A 15,919-nucleotide genomic window follows, 5' to 3' on the forward strand; every position below is an offset into this window, starting at 1 on the left:
ATATGGTCGAAGCACTTATCACTGTATCATCATCACAGAACATGTATGCCCATCTGTATTTAAGTATTTGGTAAGCTTATACATACAGAATAAGCAGTTACGTTAGTGCAGTTATTTTGATAGACCATTCTCAAAGTACAATCAATGCAATTCAACTATTATATGTAATCACAAAAAAAAAGGATCAGTGCATAGAAATATACATTAGAGAAAACACACCAGCCATTATTTAGACCATTTTGCTTCTATCATGATAACAAGCAACCCTTTTCTTCTGTTTTTTCTCCCAGTGAAATGTGTGATTGTTTAAATTATATGAGGTACAAAGGTATGAAAACTGTTGTTCAAACAGAAACATGATTTACTACCATGACGGTATTATTATATCTACGTGTACATTTTTTGAAAGGGTAGAACAGTTTGTTTGTTTTCTGTTACTGTGTATAAAACTGGTTATCTCTCAGTGCCTCTCTGTTTTAATGTAGAGAAGTTCTGCTCTGTAATAATATAGTGTTCTATTATATCATACAGTAATTCTCTTCTATTATAATGCAGAGCAGCAAAATTATATACTTATGTAGTGAAGTTCTCTACAACTGTAATAGGGAACAGTGTTTTCCTATGATATAAGACAGAGTAGTGCTCATATGTTATAATGTAGTGTTGCTAAGTTATAATGTAGAATAGTACTCCTATGTTATAATGTAGTGTTGTTATGTTATAATGTGGAATAGTGCTCCTATGTTATAATGTAGTGTAGAATAGTGCTCTTACGATATAATGTAAAATAGTGCTCCTATATTATAATGTAGAATAATGCTCTTCTACAACGGTGATTCTCTGTCTTTGTGTATAAAAGGGCTTCACTCTTCTCTATTACTCTGTACAGCAGTAATTATTCTATATTCTACCATTATGCATGGGAGTCTTTAACAATTTGTACAATAACCTTGGGTAATGTTTGCCTATGTTTTTATACAGCAATGAATTTGTGTATAGTAATGTTTACCTGTGACTATATACTTTAGTGTTTGTGTAACAATATTTATAAAAATGTATTTCTGTCACTGTGTGTGATCTCAGTTTTTACTTTGTGGATATTAACAATTTTCTAATATTAAGAGGGGCAATATTTCTCAATAAGTATATAGAACAATATTTCTTCATTGTTGCAGTGAGCAATGTTTGAAGTATAATGTCCAATGAAAAGTACTTCAAAATTATTCAGTAAGCAGAGAGGAAATGTAAAACAAACTTGCTACATAGTTTTTAACACATTAAGAGGCTCAACATTTATATTGATATCTTGAAGAACAGTAGTCTGTATCACCAAAGTTAGTGAGTTATAACAGTAAAATTTAAGAAGCCCCTAAAAAGGGAAAGGGAAGTTACATCCTTATATCAAAGTAAGGGAGTTATAACAATAAAATCTAAGAAGCCTCTAGAAAGGAAAAGTGAGCATTCATATGTATTGACCAAGAAATTTATCAGTTGCCAATGCCAACATATACAAGCAGAAGCTTTCAAAGAGCAATTATAAAAAAATTTAAAATAGTTAATGAGCCTGTTACTGATAAATACAATTTTAACACAGTTAATGAGTTAGTTAAAGAAATTAAACATCAACTGTTTCATCTAATTTCCAAAATTCACAAATAAGTAGCAATGATCATGCAAGCAAAATCATGAACACAATAATGAAAATAGAAGTAATTACATCTATAATACATATAAAAACTGAAGATGAGGATTGATTGATTGATTGATTTAGTGTTTTATGGCACAAAGCAGCGATGCTATCTGCGCCAGTCATTCGGTAAAAATGTAAAAAAAAAAATATAAAAAAATAAATAAATGTAGTAATAGACATAAATGGAAATGAAGGTAAAACAAAAAAGTATAAAACCAATGTTGACACCTAGTCTACAATGTTAAGATAGAAGGCAGAGTATAAGAAGTTGTAAAGTATTTACTCTAGCAAAAAGGTAATGATCATAACCCGCCAGGAAGACTATCAGGTAAGTTCAAGAACCACCGTCAGTCACCTGAAGTTGGTCTTTCCGGTCCTGGTTCCGGGTTATGTGTCATAGCAACCAGTATCAAAATGTAAAAGAATAGAAGTTTTAAAAGATACATAGCAAAATTGTAACAATGAGTAGCCAAATGTCCAGTAAAAAGATGAAGTCAAGTAAATGGAGTAAAATTTGTAAAAGTAAATGAAGGTAAAAACAAAACAGCAAATAAAACAGAAAATGGTGTAAAAACCAATGGTGACATCCAGTCTTCAAAGTTGTAAAATATTTACTTTAGCAAAATGGTAATGATCATAACCCGCCAGTAAGACTAACAGGTAAGTTCAAGAACCACCGTCAATCACCTGAAGTTGGCCTTTCTAGTCCTGGTTCCGGGTTATGTGTCATAGCAGCTATTATCAAAATGTAAAAGAATAAAAGTTTTAAAAGACACTCCGCAAAATCGTAATAATGAGTAGCCAAATGTCCAGTAAAAAGATAAAAGTTAAGTAAATGGAGTAAAATTTGTAAAAGTAATTGAAGATAAAAGCAAAACGGCAATTAAAACAGAAAATGGCGTAAAAACCAATGTTGACATCCAGTCAACAAAGTTGTAAAGAACTACCTGTAGCAGAATGGTAATGATCATAACCCGCCAGGAAGACTAACAGGTAAGTATAAAAACCACCGTCAGTCACCTGAAGTTGGTCTTTCCAGTCCTGGTTCCGGGTTATGAGTCAGTATGGCCAGTACTAAAAAGTTAAGTAGTAAAAGTGTGAAATGATATGCAGCAAAAGTACAATAACAACTCGCCAGGACGACTAACGAGTAGTTCAAACGAATAGTTCAAACAGTAGCGTTAGTCACCTGAAGTTGGCCTTTCCAGTCTTGGTGTCGAGTTATTTAATGTTCTGGCCGTTGTCCAATGTCAAATTGAAGGAGAGAGATTAAAACTGTAAAAAAAGGAACCACAATTAAAAAGGTGTAATGAATAAATATGCAACACTTAAATGAGATTAAAAAGATTAATGGCCATTAAAAAATTAAAAACATTATCAAGGTGGACAGAGTCACCATCACCAATAACTCTATCAAATGTTACAGACTGACCCTGGGAAAAAAATATGTTTAAAATATTGCCGTCGTTGAGAATTGTAACGATGGCAAGAAAGTAAAACGTGGCTGATAATGATTTGAGTGTTACACAAACTACACATTGGTGCATCAGTTCCAGATAAAAGAAAATTATGAGTTAAAAAACTGTGACCAATGCGTAGCCTAGTGAGAACAACTTCCTCCTTCCGAACTTTACGGAAGCTAGATGGCCAAAGTCCAATTTTGGGTTTGATTTGAAAAAGTTTGTTGTCGCGTTGCTCACTCCAAGTGGACTGCCAGCTGGCACGGAGCCGAGCCTTGAAGACAACACCATAGTCCATGTACGGAATAGGCATAGGAGTGATGGTGCTGAAGCAGACATATTTAGCTGCCATGTCTGCAAGCTCGTTCCCGCGAATACCAACATGGCCTGGTATCCAGAAAAACTGGATTGAAGTAGCTGCTAATGAGAAATGGGCCAGTCGGTTTCGAATATCAACGAGAATAGGATGTGAGCTAACGTGTAGCGATTCCAAGGCAAGTATAGAACTAAGCGAATCAGTATAAATAGTGCAGTCGGAGTACTGCTCAGCTGCAATATGATCCAGGGCAAGAGATATGGCATACAGTTCAGCAGTGAACACAGAAGCTGTAGAAGGGATTCTACGCGCAACTACTGACCCATAGCATACCATAGCAGAGCCCACTGAATTACCTGATTTGGAACCATCTGTATAAATGGGAACTGAATGATTGTTTGAAAGATATTCATTGAATAAAAGACGGTACTTCCAATCTGGAGTATCTGCCTTTTTTAGGTGACTGAAAGAAAGGTCACATTTGGGGGCTGTAATAAGCCATGGTTGGATGGGCCGACCTGTGGAATCTGCAATGTTATCCAAGGACGGACCCAATTCATCCAATTGTGCCCGGATGTGAAGGCCAAACGGAGCAATGACAGATCGTCTGTTCTGAAAAAGTACTGCCCACCGAGGAAAAAAACACATTTCCAGGTGGGATGCTTTGGTAAGGAATGAAGTTTCAAAGTATATTGTAAAGAAAGTTGCAAACGGCGAAGGTGTAGAGAAGGTTCATGAGATTCAATGTATATACTTTGAACTGGAGAGGTACGGAAAGCCCCAGTGCAGAGTCGAAGTCCTTGGTGATGAATGGGGTCCAGCATCTTTAAGGCCAAGGGTCTGGCAGAGCCATAGACCATTGATCCATAATCGAGTTTCGATCTAATAAGAGCACGATTTACCTTTAACATTGAACAGCGATCTGCCCCCCAACTGGCAGAAGAGAGAACACGGAGGATGTTCAGTGATCTTGTGCATTTGACCCGAAGCTGCTTTAAGTGTGGTATAAAGGTCAGTTTACGATCAAAGATAAGCCCCAAGAACTTGGTCTCTGGGACCACTGGCAGCAAAACTTCACCGATATGAAGTTCAGGATCAGGGTGAGTACCCCGTCGACGGCAAAAGTGCATGCATACAGTTTTGGAGAGATAGAAATTAAAGCCGTTCGCCAGAGTCCACTTCCGTACACAATTGCGGGCAGTTTGTAGTTGCCGCTCAATATATCCCATGTTTTACGACTGACATGAGATGTGAAAGTCGTCGACATACAGTCCATTCGCAACAGTGAGAGGTAGTTGTTCAGTGATGGCATTTATCTTTATACTGAAGAGTGTAACATTCAATACACAGCCTTGAGGGACTCCAAGTTCCTGTACAAAAGAACGGGAAAGTGTCGAACCCACTCGAACTTGGAATCTCCTGTCCATTAAAATTTTTTTAATAAACATGGGTAGATGGCCACGTAACCCATATGTATGGAGGTCTCGCAAAACGCCATACCTCCATGTTGTGTCGTAAGCTTTCTCTATGTCAAAGAATATTGATACAAGATGTTGGCGGTTGAGAAAGGCTTCTCTGATAGATGTTTCAAGACGAATTAGGTGGTCTGTGGTGGAGTGCTGTCGACGGAACCCACACTGGGTGGGCGAGAGGAGGTTGTTTGATTCAAGGAACCAAACAAGACGAGCATTAACCATCCTTCCTAATGTCTTACAGAGACAGCTCGTCAAAGCAATTGGACGGTAGTTTGAAGGAATCTTGGGATCTTTCCCTGGCTTAGAGAAAGGTAAAATAATAGCCTGGCGCCAGGCATCAGGAAAAACATTCTCCTGCCAGATCCGGTTGAAAACAATCAGAAGGACATCAAGAGAAGCAGGAGATAGATGGTGCAGCATGTCACAATGAATATCATCAGGTCCAACAGACGTACTGGCAGACCGATGAAGGGCCATTTTTAGTTCCACCAGGGTAAAGGGACAATTATAGTCAAAGAAACAGCCAGTTCGAAAGGAAAGAGGTGATCGCTCTGCCCGAGTCTTGATGGCCAGAAAGGTGGAGGAACAAGCAGAAGTGCTAGATACCCGGCAAAAGCTTTCACTTAGAGTGTTAGCGATGTTCCGAACATCAGTCACCTCCTGACCATCAGAGAGTAAGATCGAGAGGGGGACAGAATTGTAGTACCCATTAACCTTTCGAATCCTGTCCCATATGATCTTGGAACTGGTGGTAGAAGATATGCTGGTTGTGAACTTAATCCAAGATTCCTTCTAGCTTTGACGTCCTACCCACCTAGCATGTGCACGGGCCCGTTGGAAAGCAACCCGGTTTGAAAGTGTGGGATATCTACGAAAAGTATCCCAGGCCCGCTTTTGAGCCTTCCGTGCTAAGTGGCAAGCAGGATTCCACCACGGACGAGGATATCGTGGAAAACGTGTCGAGGTTTTAGGAATACATTGAGAAGCTGCATGTGTAATATAGACTGCTACACAGTCGTCTATTGATGGCTGATTTACGATGGCAGGATCAAGTTCTGCGAGAGCAGTGAAAGTGGACCAGTCTGCCTGATCCAGCTTCCACCGGGGCACGCGGGTAGGGTGGCATCGACCACGGCCAGTCTCTCTCAAAAGGATCGGAAAATGATCACTGCCTAGTGGATTACTGTCAACCCTCCATGAAAAATGGGAGAATAATGAAGAGGAGCAAACTGAGAGATCAATAGCGGTAAAGGACTGACTAGGTGCATGAAAGTAAGTGGAAGAACCAGTTGAGAAAAGAGAAAGATTGTGATCAAAGAGCATCCGCTCTACAGATCGGCCCCTCCCATCAATAATAGCACTTCCCCAGAGGGGATGATGTCCATTAAAATCCCCTAAAATTAGAAATGGAGATGGCAATTGTTCAACGAGAGCATCAAGATCTGATTGATCATATGTCTCTCCAGGGAACAGGTACAGAGAACAAACAGTGATGGTATGACCCAAGGAAACACGGATGGCTACAGCCTCCAAGGGTGTGTAGAGTGACAAAGACATGGTCGGCACGTGTTGATCAACCAACAGTGCCACCCCTCCATGTACTCGACCATCACACAACCTGTCATTTCTGTACAGAGAAAACTGCCGAATGGAGACAGTATCAGCAGTTTTGAGAAATGTTTCTTGTAAAGAAAGACAAACAGGATGGTAGAAAGCAAACAGCGTTTTGATATCATCCTGATTAGAACGTAAACCTCGACAGTTCCATTGTATCAAGGTGGCCATTTTTAAGAACGGGTAGGTGAAGTGGCTGGAGAACCCTTCGGTTTACGACCACGTCTTTTTTTCTTTACTGTCTTTAGTCGGAGGAGGTCTATCAACCTCCATGGATCCTGCTCTGGGTCGGGTGGGCAGGTTTTTGTTATTGGAAGGGGAATCCAGTGACTGAGAACGCGAACGAATAATTGTTTTGTCTCTTGTGGTGGGAGAAAAAGATGTATCAGAAGAAATGCCTGTATTTGAAACTGAAGGACGTGGATCTTGAGGTTTGTTGGAAGGTATGGGAGGAACAGAGATGGGTGTGGAAGTCGATTCATCAACCTTTTTAACCACGGAGGTCAAAAGGCTTTTCATTTGTTTTGAAAACGATTCTCTTGGAGGCACAGAGAGATCTGTCTGCACTCCCACTGTAGTTGTGGAATGAAGTGCAGCAGCAAATGTCCGAGATGGAGTTGTGGACAGCAATTTCCGAGCCTCAGGATAACTAATGTTATGAGTCTTGTTCCTCCAACCATTTTGGGCAAGAATGAAAGTAAGAGGGGTGAGAACCATTGCAGTTTACGCAATGTGGGTTCATGTCACAGTCATAGGCATCGTGGTCCTTGCCTCCACAACGAGCACATGTCAGGGAACCACGACAAGATGTTTTTGAGTGGCCGAATCTCTGACATTGGAAACATCGAAGAGGGTTTGGTATGTATGGCCGAACCCTGCAAATGAGATAACCTGCCTTGATGGTGGCAGGTGCACGTGGTGAAGTAAATGTTAAAACGAGAGTATTTGTTGGCAGTGTAACTCCATCTTTGCGAGTGGAGATGCGCCTCACTGCAGAAACTCCTTGAGTGGAGAGACCAGCGAGAATCTCTGACTCGGGAACGTTCTTCAAATCCCTTTCAACAATAACTCCTCGTGAAGAATTCAAGGTAGCATGGGATGTAACCTCAATAGGTATATCCCCAATTGCCTTTGAATTCAAGAGGAGTTCACTGTGTTGGGATGTGGATGTTTCAACCAATATGTCACCAGATCGAAGTTTCTTTACTGACTTTGGAGAGCCAGCAAGTTCCTCTAGTCCATTTTGAATAAAAAAAAGGGGACATTTGCCCTAAAGGTTTTTCCGAAAGAGAATGTAATATAAGAAAATGAGGTACGTGTGTTACTGATGTTGAAGATTGCTGTTCTGAGTATTCAAGACGTGGTCGCTTACCCATTGACTGTTTTTTTTACAATTTTATTTAAATTTTTTAGAGGATCCATAGGAAAAAGAAAACATTTCGGTACCCACTGACCCCACCCACCATGGAGCCTTACAAGGGGACGCACTACAAAGTCACGCAAGGACAATGCAGCAACGCTAGGTTTTCGTGAACACTATACCCAAACACCAGCATCAGGCACAATGTCCACAACACCCGTTGAGACCTTCCAACACTGGTACTTGGTTGACTCTAGCCCAAGTGGACCAGCCGATTGACCCAAGGGGGGGCCACCCAAAGGCCGCCCGTCTACAGGAATTCGAGGCCAAAGTGGTGTGTTGGGGTTGGACCCCTCAATTACCAGGATCCTCTCCTCCCCTTCACGGGTCGCCACGCACGGCAAACACGTGGGTGGATGTTTAGATCCCAGAGAAGGTAACCAGATAGAACAGAACCTTCCCTGGGAGGTCCCCTCACCACGTACAGGAATCCACACCGAGGGGGAAGATGAGGAAGATATACAAAGAATTTTTTCTCAAAAAAGGTACACAAAACTTATTTGAATATCTAACTACATTATTCAATTTATCCCTATACTCTGGTTATATCCCAGCCTCTTGGAAACAAGCAAATCTTTTTTATATTCCTAAAGGAAGGAAAACCAGTAAATAAACCAGGAAGATAGCAACCAACTTGTTTGAACAGTTGTACAGCCAATATTTTAGAAATAGTATTTAGTAACACACTCTCCATTTTTCTGAAGATCTCATCAGAAATACCCATTGTTCAAAACTGTTCCAAAAAATTTTGACAAACAACAAATCATTTTGTTAGATTAAACGAAGCACTAATAAACGCATTTAATCATTAGTAACACACCAGCACCATCGTCTGATTTCACGATATAGAGAAAGCGATCAACACTGTATGGCTTAACGGCTTAAAATACAAAATGGAATTACTGACAGGTGTTATTCGCTGCTTGTCTAACGTTTTTAGATATTAGAAAATGGCGAGTGAATATGGAGAGTACCTACTCAGAATGTTTCACTCCCAAGGAAGGTGTTCCCCAGAGAGGGGTAGTTGGCCCTAGTCTTTTCATCATGTATGAAAGCAACATACCAGTAGAATATCCAAATTTTAGACTAACTTCACAATTTGCAGACGATACGGCGATAAGGATGAGCTATACGACTCTTTCGACTGCAGCTACAAACTCACGTCAGTTTCTAAATCAAACAATCAAGTACTATCAAAAACACAAATTCAAATAAATATTCTAAAACTAACCTAGTTCCTTTTCAAAGTTAACAAAAACGCTTAGAAACCCTCTCGAAATATATTTGCAAAGAACACTTTTACATGTCGTCACATCATCAAATTTTCTTCTAGTAACGTAAAATTCAAACTTGGAAAAATCATATCAATCAAATCAGAAACAAAATATAGCAACAAGTAAACTATATAAAGAGACTGGCTACCAGAAACACATGAAACATTCCAAAAAAAATCATTAAAATTTACAAACAATACATACAACCAGTTGTTGAATACGCTTATCCTGCTTGGACTAATGTAGCACAAACACATAAAAGAAATTACAGACTATATAAAATGCAGTAATCATCAAAGTACTCAGACAAACGAACCAAACATTCATGCATAAATACGCAAATATAAAAGCAATCAACGATAGTTTTGTAAACATTTAAAAATATTTTAATAAAGCTAAAAATATTTATATAAAAATAACCCACTAACCTCAATAGATCATTATATCGTACATAATAATGGTAGCCTTAAGTATCTTTTTCACTCAATTTTTACTATGAAAAAATTTCCACCTGCACTAGGCCACAATAGGTCTCTTAGAATTAGGTATCACATGTATATTTAAAAGGTATTATATGTGAATTATTCGTCACGTAATTACTTCGCGTGAGAAAAAAAAAAGTGACATTTTACTACGTTACTGTTTATACGTGTAAACAACCGAGACAGACGTTTAAATCTGCGTCAGCACTATGTTATTAGCATCATGAGATTTACTTTCTATACAGTCAGAAATAAAGAAAACTGTTTATTTCCAATCTGTTAATAATTTTCTGCCAATTAAAAACAAACAGCGCAGTGTAATTTGTAGTCTCTTGCTTATTCTTGACATTTTATAGATATTATTTTCATTAAATGGTAACGCATCAATGCCTGTCCGTGATTGGCTCCTTGTAACTCAGCGATAAATTCTGTGAGGATGGTGAAACACCCAGTGGCACAGCGGTATGTCTTCGGATTTACAACGCTAGAAACCGGGTTTCGATACCCGTTGTGAGCAGAGTACACATAGCCTAATGAGTATATTTGTGCTTTAACTACAAACAAACATTAACAATGATAAAATTATGGTTTAGATAACCAGTGTGAGCAGACCACAGATAGCCCAATGTATAGTTTTACGCTTGCTAACGATCGAACAAACTACGTAGTTCGTGCATTAAATTATACGTAACTGAATTAAACCAATAATTTAGTATAGCTGATTGGCGTGTTGAATTTTCCTATTATTACATATGTGTATAGTTGTCAAGATTTTCAAGTAAGCACTTTTATCATAAACCAAAGATCAATCTCATCAAAGCTCAGGGGGTTCTGTTTTAAAGCTATATTTCTCTAACAAACTAAACGTTTTTGCTCCCCTGAAATATCCAGTTTGTCATTCCTTGACCCACAATGATCTTAAAACTCTCGTGTTTTGGTATTCTTTCACCCTCCACCGATCATTGGGAGAATGGTTGTCAATGTCGCCCATTCATTTACTGAATTGTTCAGAAACATAATGAACAATATGCTAGCATTATTACAGATTCTGATAGGACTGACATAAAGAAACAATCTGACGTACAATCAAGTAGAAACAATCTTCTACTACAGTGTTGATATTAGGATAGCCCCTAATCATGACCGAGTGGAAAATCACATTGGCCCGTTAGGAATATTTTAGAACACCAAAGAAGCAAATCGAGCTACTCTAAGGGAAACTGTTTCTTTGAGAGTAAAGAGTGAAAGATAAGAAAATTTGAGTCAAGCTACAAATATAATTTTTTATAAGCTGGTTGTTACTTCACTATCTTTTTAAATCTTATTATAAATGTTACATTTATATATTTTTTATAACTCATAAGTCTTTTCTATACGTTCTTTGCTAACTTCTTATCATGACATTTTGCTGCTTACGATATCGAGTTACTATTTGTTTATTTAAACTCTTCCTACCTTCAACACCAATGTCAAATATTTTTATCCTTCCGCCAGCATTAAGTCCAGCTTTAATGTGCATCTTCTCTCGGTTATTTTTGAAGACAAATCGAAGAGATGCTATTAAATCTCCGCCATATGTAACGCTTCTAACATAATGTGTTCCTAAAAAGTATTTGCTGTTTTCCTTCCAATCATCCTTAGGCTTCGCATCAGGCGGAAGAATCATTGTAACCTGTATCAAATGTACCAGTAATTTAGAAATTTGTGAATGGATATACAGGCCTAGAATATTGTATCACAAGTGACAAAAACTCAGTTAACGTTAGGATAGTACAAATAACTTGTCAGTCTATAAACAAATTCGGGTAACTCTTTAGTAACAAGGCCCAGCATGGCCAGATGGGTTAAGGCGTTCGACTCGTAATATGAGCGTTGCGGGTTCGAATCCCCGTCACACCAAACATGCTCGTCCTTTCAGCCGTGGGGGCGTTATAATGTTATAGTCAATCCCACTATTCATTGGTAAAAGAATAGCCCAAGATTTGGCGGTGGGTGGTGATGACTAGCTGCCTTCCCTCTAGTCTTACACTGCTAAATTAGTGACGGCTGGCGCAAATAGCCCTTGTGTAGCTTTGCGCAAAATTAAAAAACCAAAACAAACAAATAAAACTTTAGTAACAAATGAAAACTAAAGCAACCATACGATACAGCAAAAATAACAAGAATTTTAATCATCAAGAGTAAATAGATTTACGGTGTGAAATAAAAATTATAAAATATATCACAAAAAGGTATAATACATTTTCAACAGCTCCTGCATCCGTCACATTAAATGGCATCAATGTTAAGACAAACCTTAGCAGAGAAAGATACACTTTACTAGAAAACTTATTATTAATATTACTTTGCCTTTCCTTAGCCCAGTGTGGTCTTAAAACAACATATCATTTTTTCGTCCTTTTTAACTTTTGAACAGTTTTGTATTTTTATCTAACTCCAGCTGGAGTACCCAGCCGTCGGGTCGGTGAAATAAAAATACGTTTGTAATGATGAATGGGAAATTGTGCTTTATTTTTTCTTAAACTAATAAATATTGTAAGTTCACTAAAAATACATAAAGGTACTAATTCTGTAAAGAAAGACGTGCCGTTTTCAAGAAGTTGAACAATAGTGGTTACATTTCAATGCCGAGAGATACACACAATTGGCAATTAAATTAGATGTGAACAAAAACATGTCATCCCGTATCACTGTGTGAGGTCTGGTGCTGATTGATTAAAAAATGTGGAAAGGTATAAAGAATAGGTACACACACGTACACATTGACGTTTATTTAAATAGATACACTCAAAGTTTGATCTTTCACATATAATACATGACATGAACAATTTTTAGTTCAGATGGCCAACATAGCACCCCTACGAAAAAGAATTATGTGCTTTCAACAACAAACAAAATACAGATGGTATACAGTGGTACTTCGGTTCTCGAACGACTCCCTTCTCGAACAATTCGGTTTTCGAACATGTTGTTTGAGAAAAAAAATGTCTCGGTTGTCGAACATAAACTCGGTTCCCGAACCAAGCTGTCGTGGCTCGAACCCCCAAAATAACCTGACTGATGACCCGAACGACCCTTCGACCATTTTCGGCCCACGCCAAGCTTGCCCAAAACATTTTACCCGCATCTGTCGCTCAGTCCCCGATAAAATCTGCTGTGAACGTTCTCGTTTTTCCTTTTCTTTATTGTTGTTGTTTTTCCAAATATTCTGATTAAAGAAGCCACCATGGGGTCAAAGAAGGATAATGAAAGTAGCAAACCAAAAAGAAAAGTTGTTAGAGCCACAATAGAGGTGAAAAAAAGATCTCATAGCGAAGTATGAGAGTGGTGTTCGCGTGTCTGACCTTGCTACACAGTTTGGTATAGCGAAGCCTACAGTCTGCACCATACTGAAAAATAAAGAGGTCATCAAAGTAGCTGATGTTGCAAATGGAGTGATAGTGCTTACTAAACAAAGATCACAAACAATGGAAGAGGTAGAAAAACTGTTGTTGATTTGGGTAAACGAAAAACAGTTAGTTGGTGATAGCATTTCTGAGACCACTTGTAAGAAAGCAAAGCAGTTGCATGCTAACCTCCTGAAAAAACACCCCTGGAACGAATGCTGATACAAGTGATGCCTTTAAGGCTAGTAGGTAGTGGTTTGAAGAATTTAGAAAGAAAAGTGGCATACATAGTGTGGTGAGACATGGGGAAGGTGCCAGTTCTAACACACGCTGTTGATAAATTTGTTAGGGAATTTAAGGACTATGTAGAAGCTGAGGGTTTTATTCCCCAACTGTGATGAGACAGGCTTCTTTTGGAAGAAAATGCCAAAGAAGACCTACATCACCAAGGAGATGAAGTCACTGCCAGGACACAAGCCAATGAAAGACAGGCTAACTCTATTGTTACATGATAATGCAAGTGGGGACTTGCTTGTGTATCATTCTGAGAACCCGAGGGTTTTTAAGAAAAATAATGTCCTGAATAGTAAACTAAATGTCATGTGGAGGGCTAATAGTAAAGCATGGGTAACCAGGCATTTTTTTATGGAGTGGGTCCATGAAGTGTTTGCCCCAAGTGTAAAGAATTACCTTAAGGAAAAACAGTTGCCACTCAAGGCCCTTCTTGTGATGGACAATGCACCTGCTCACCCACTAGGCTTGGAGGACGGGTTGGCGGAGGAGTACAGCTTCTTTACGGTGAAGCTCTTGCTCCCTAACATGACTCCTCGCATTCAGCTCATGGACCAACAGGTCATATCGAACTTTAAGAAACTCTACACAAAAGCACTGTTTCAAAGGTGCTTTGAAGTGACCTCTGATACAGAGTTAACCCTCAGAGAGTTCTGGAAAAATAACTTTAATATCCTCCATTGCTTGAGGATCATAGACAAAGCCTGGAGAGAAGTGTCTTTGAGGACCGTGAACACAGCCTGGAAGAAATTGTAGCCAGACTCAGTAGCAGATAGAGACTTTGAAGGCTTTGAGGCTGAGCCTGTTGTCGAGGATATTGTCTCACTAGGCAAGTGTATGGGCTTGAAGACCTTCAGAAGCAGCAGCAACAGAAGGCAACTGAGAAAGTGTCTTAAGATGAGGAGGAGGGAAGGGAGGATGTTCCTAGTTTACTAATATAGGAAATGTATGGAAAATGGGGAGAGTTACAAAGTTTTGTGGGAAAATTTTACCCTGACAAAGCTGTAGCAGACCGCAGCATAAACCTTTTCAATGACAATGCCATATCTTACTTCAGAAACATTTTAAAATGCAGGCAGAAACAAACCTCATTAGACAAGTTTTTAGTGAGGAATAGGTCCAGTGAGTCTCAAGCAAATTGTAGCGGTGCATAGAGACAGAAAAGAGAAAGAACCCCAGAAGAATAGTTACTTGACGTTTTAATGGAAGGTGACTCCCCTTTCAAACAATAATAACCCTCCTATTCTCCACGTTCCTCACTACCTTTCACTTAAGCCATCAGCTCTCCACAGCACGGGTAAAGTGCAGTTAAATTTTCATTTATTCTTTTTTTTTTATTGTGTTTATAGTTTTTGTGGTTGACTTTATGCATGTAAGTATTATTATACAGGTATAAATAAGCAATATTTTTGCTTAAAATGCTTCATAATGCGTAGTTTTTGGAGGTCTCTAACGGATTAATTTAATTTACAGCATTTGTTATGGGAAAAATTGATTCGGTTTTCGAACAAATCAGTTTTCGAACAGCCTTCTGGAACGTATTAAGTTCGAGAACCGAGGTACTACTGTATCACTATTGTTTAGTTTAACCTACAAGCAACAGCAAACACGTAAGAACAATTGTTAGTCATTTATGCTAGCTACAACACAACAGAATTAAAGTTAGTTTCAACATAGAGCTGAGTTATAATGTTATAACTAGTTATACTCAGTCACATTATATCCATATGTCACAAAACTGATGACAAATTTTGGCTCTACTATTGTCATAAGCCTTGTTTACAGAATTATGGACGGTGCAGTTATAAAAATATATTCTGCTCGTTGATGTTATCCATCAAGCTCTTATTTTCATATCATGAAAAACAGTAATTAGAACAAAAGTGACTGAACAACTTTCTTGACTATGTGTTATATAAAATTGTACACGTCAGAATACCTGACACATAATAAAACTCTGCATTAAAATAATAAAATATAAAAATCGTGAGATGATTATATATCACAATTGTAAGTGTATTGATTTATTGTTTTAACACTGTCAGTCTACTGATTTATTGTTTTAACACTGTCGGTGTACTGATTTATTGTTTTAGCACTATAAGTACACTGATTTATCGTTTTAGCACTATGAGTTAATACATTGATTTACTGTTTTAGCACTGTCAGTGTACTGATTTATAATTATTAGCACTGTAATTGTACTGATTTATTGTTTTATCATTATTTATTTATTGTTTTTTCAGTATTGTAAACGTGCTAATTTATTGTTTCGATATTGTAAGTAATTGTACTGATATATTATGTTAGCAATTATATATTTTCACCTATTATCATTCGTCCACTTCGAAAATCTTTAAATAAAGATATTCTAAAACAGTTTTATCTTGTTGTTCTTTCATCGTGGGACAACAACATAATTTAATATTTTGTAAATAGATGTGAATTGTTACATCGTTGAAAATTTGTAAAACTTTATATTTACTAACCTAAGCATACTTAAGAGTTTTG

General features: G+C 38.1%; 1 protein-coding gene across 3 annotated transcripts in view; it reads right to left on the reverse strand.

The window, feature by feature from the left end:
- Window positions 1-15,919, reverse strand: part of LOC143235516 (uncharacterized) — a 38,252-nt gene that overhangs the window by 14,581 nt on the left and 7,752 nt on the right. For all 3 annotated transcript variants that reach the window (XM_076473741.1, XM_076473740.1, XM_076473739.1), the window contains one exon: window positions 11,187-11,403. In XM_076473741.1, the coding sequence (XP_076329856.1) occupies window positions 11,187-11,403 (217 nt within the window). The remainder of the gene's footprint in view (window positions 1-11,186; window positions 11,404-15,919) is intronic.

Source organism: Tachypleus tridentatus, chromosome 12 (assembly GCF_004210375.1).
Source record: "Tachypleus tridentatus isolate NWPU-2018 chromosome 12, ASM421037v1, whole genome shotgun sequence".
In the NCBI taxonomy this organism is placed as follows: domain Eukaryota; kingdom Metazoa; phylum Arthropoda; class Merostomata; order Xiphosura; family Limulidae; genus Tachypleus; species Tachypleus tridentatus.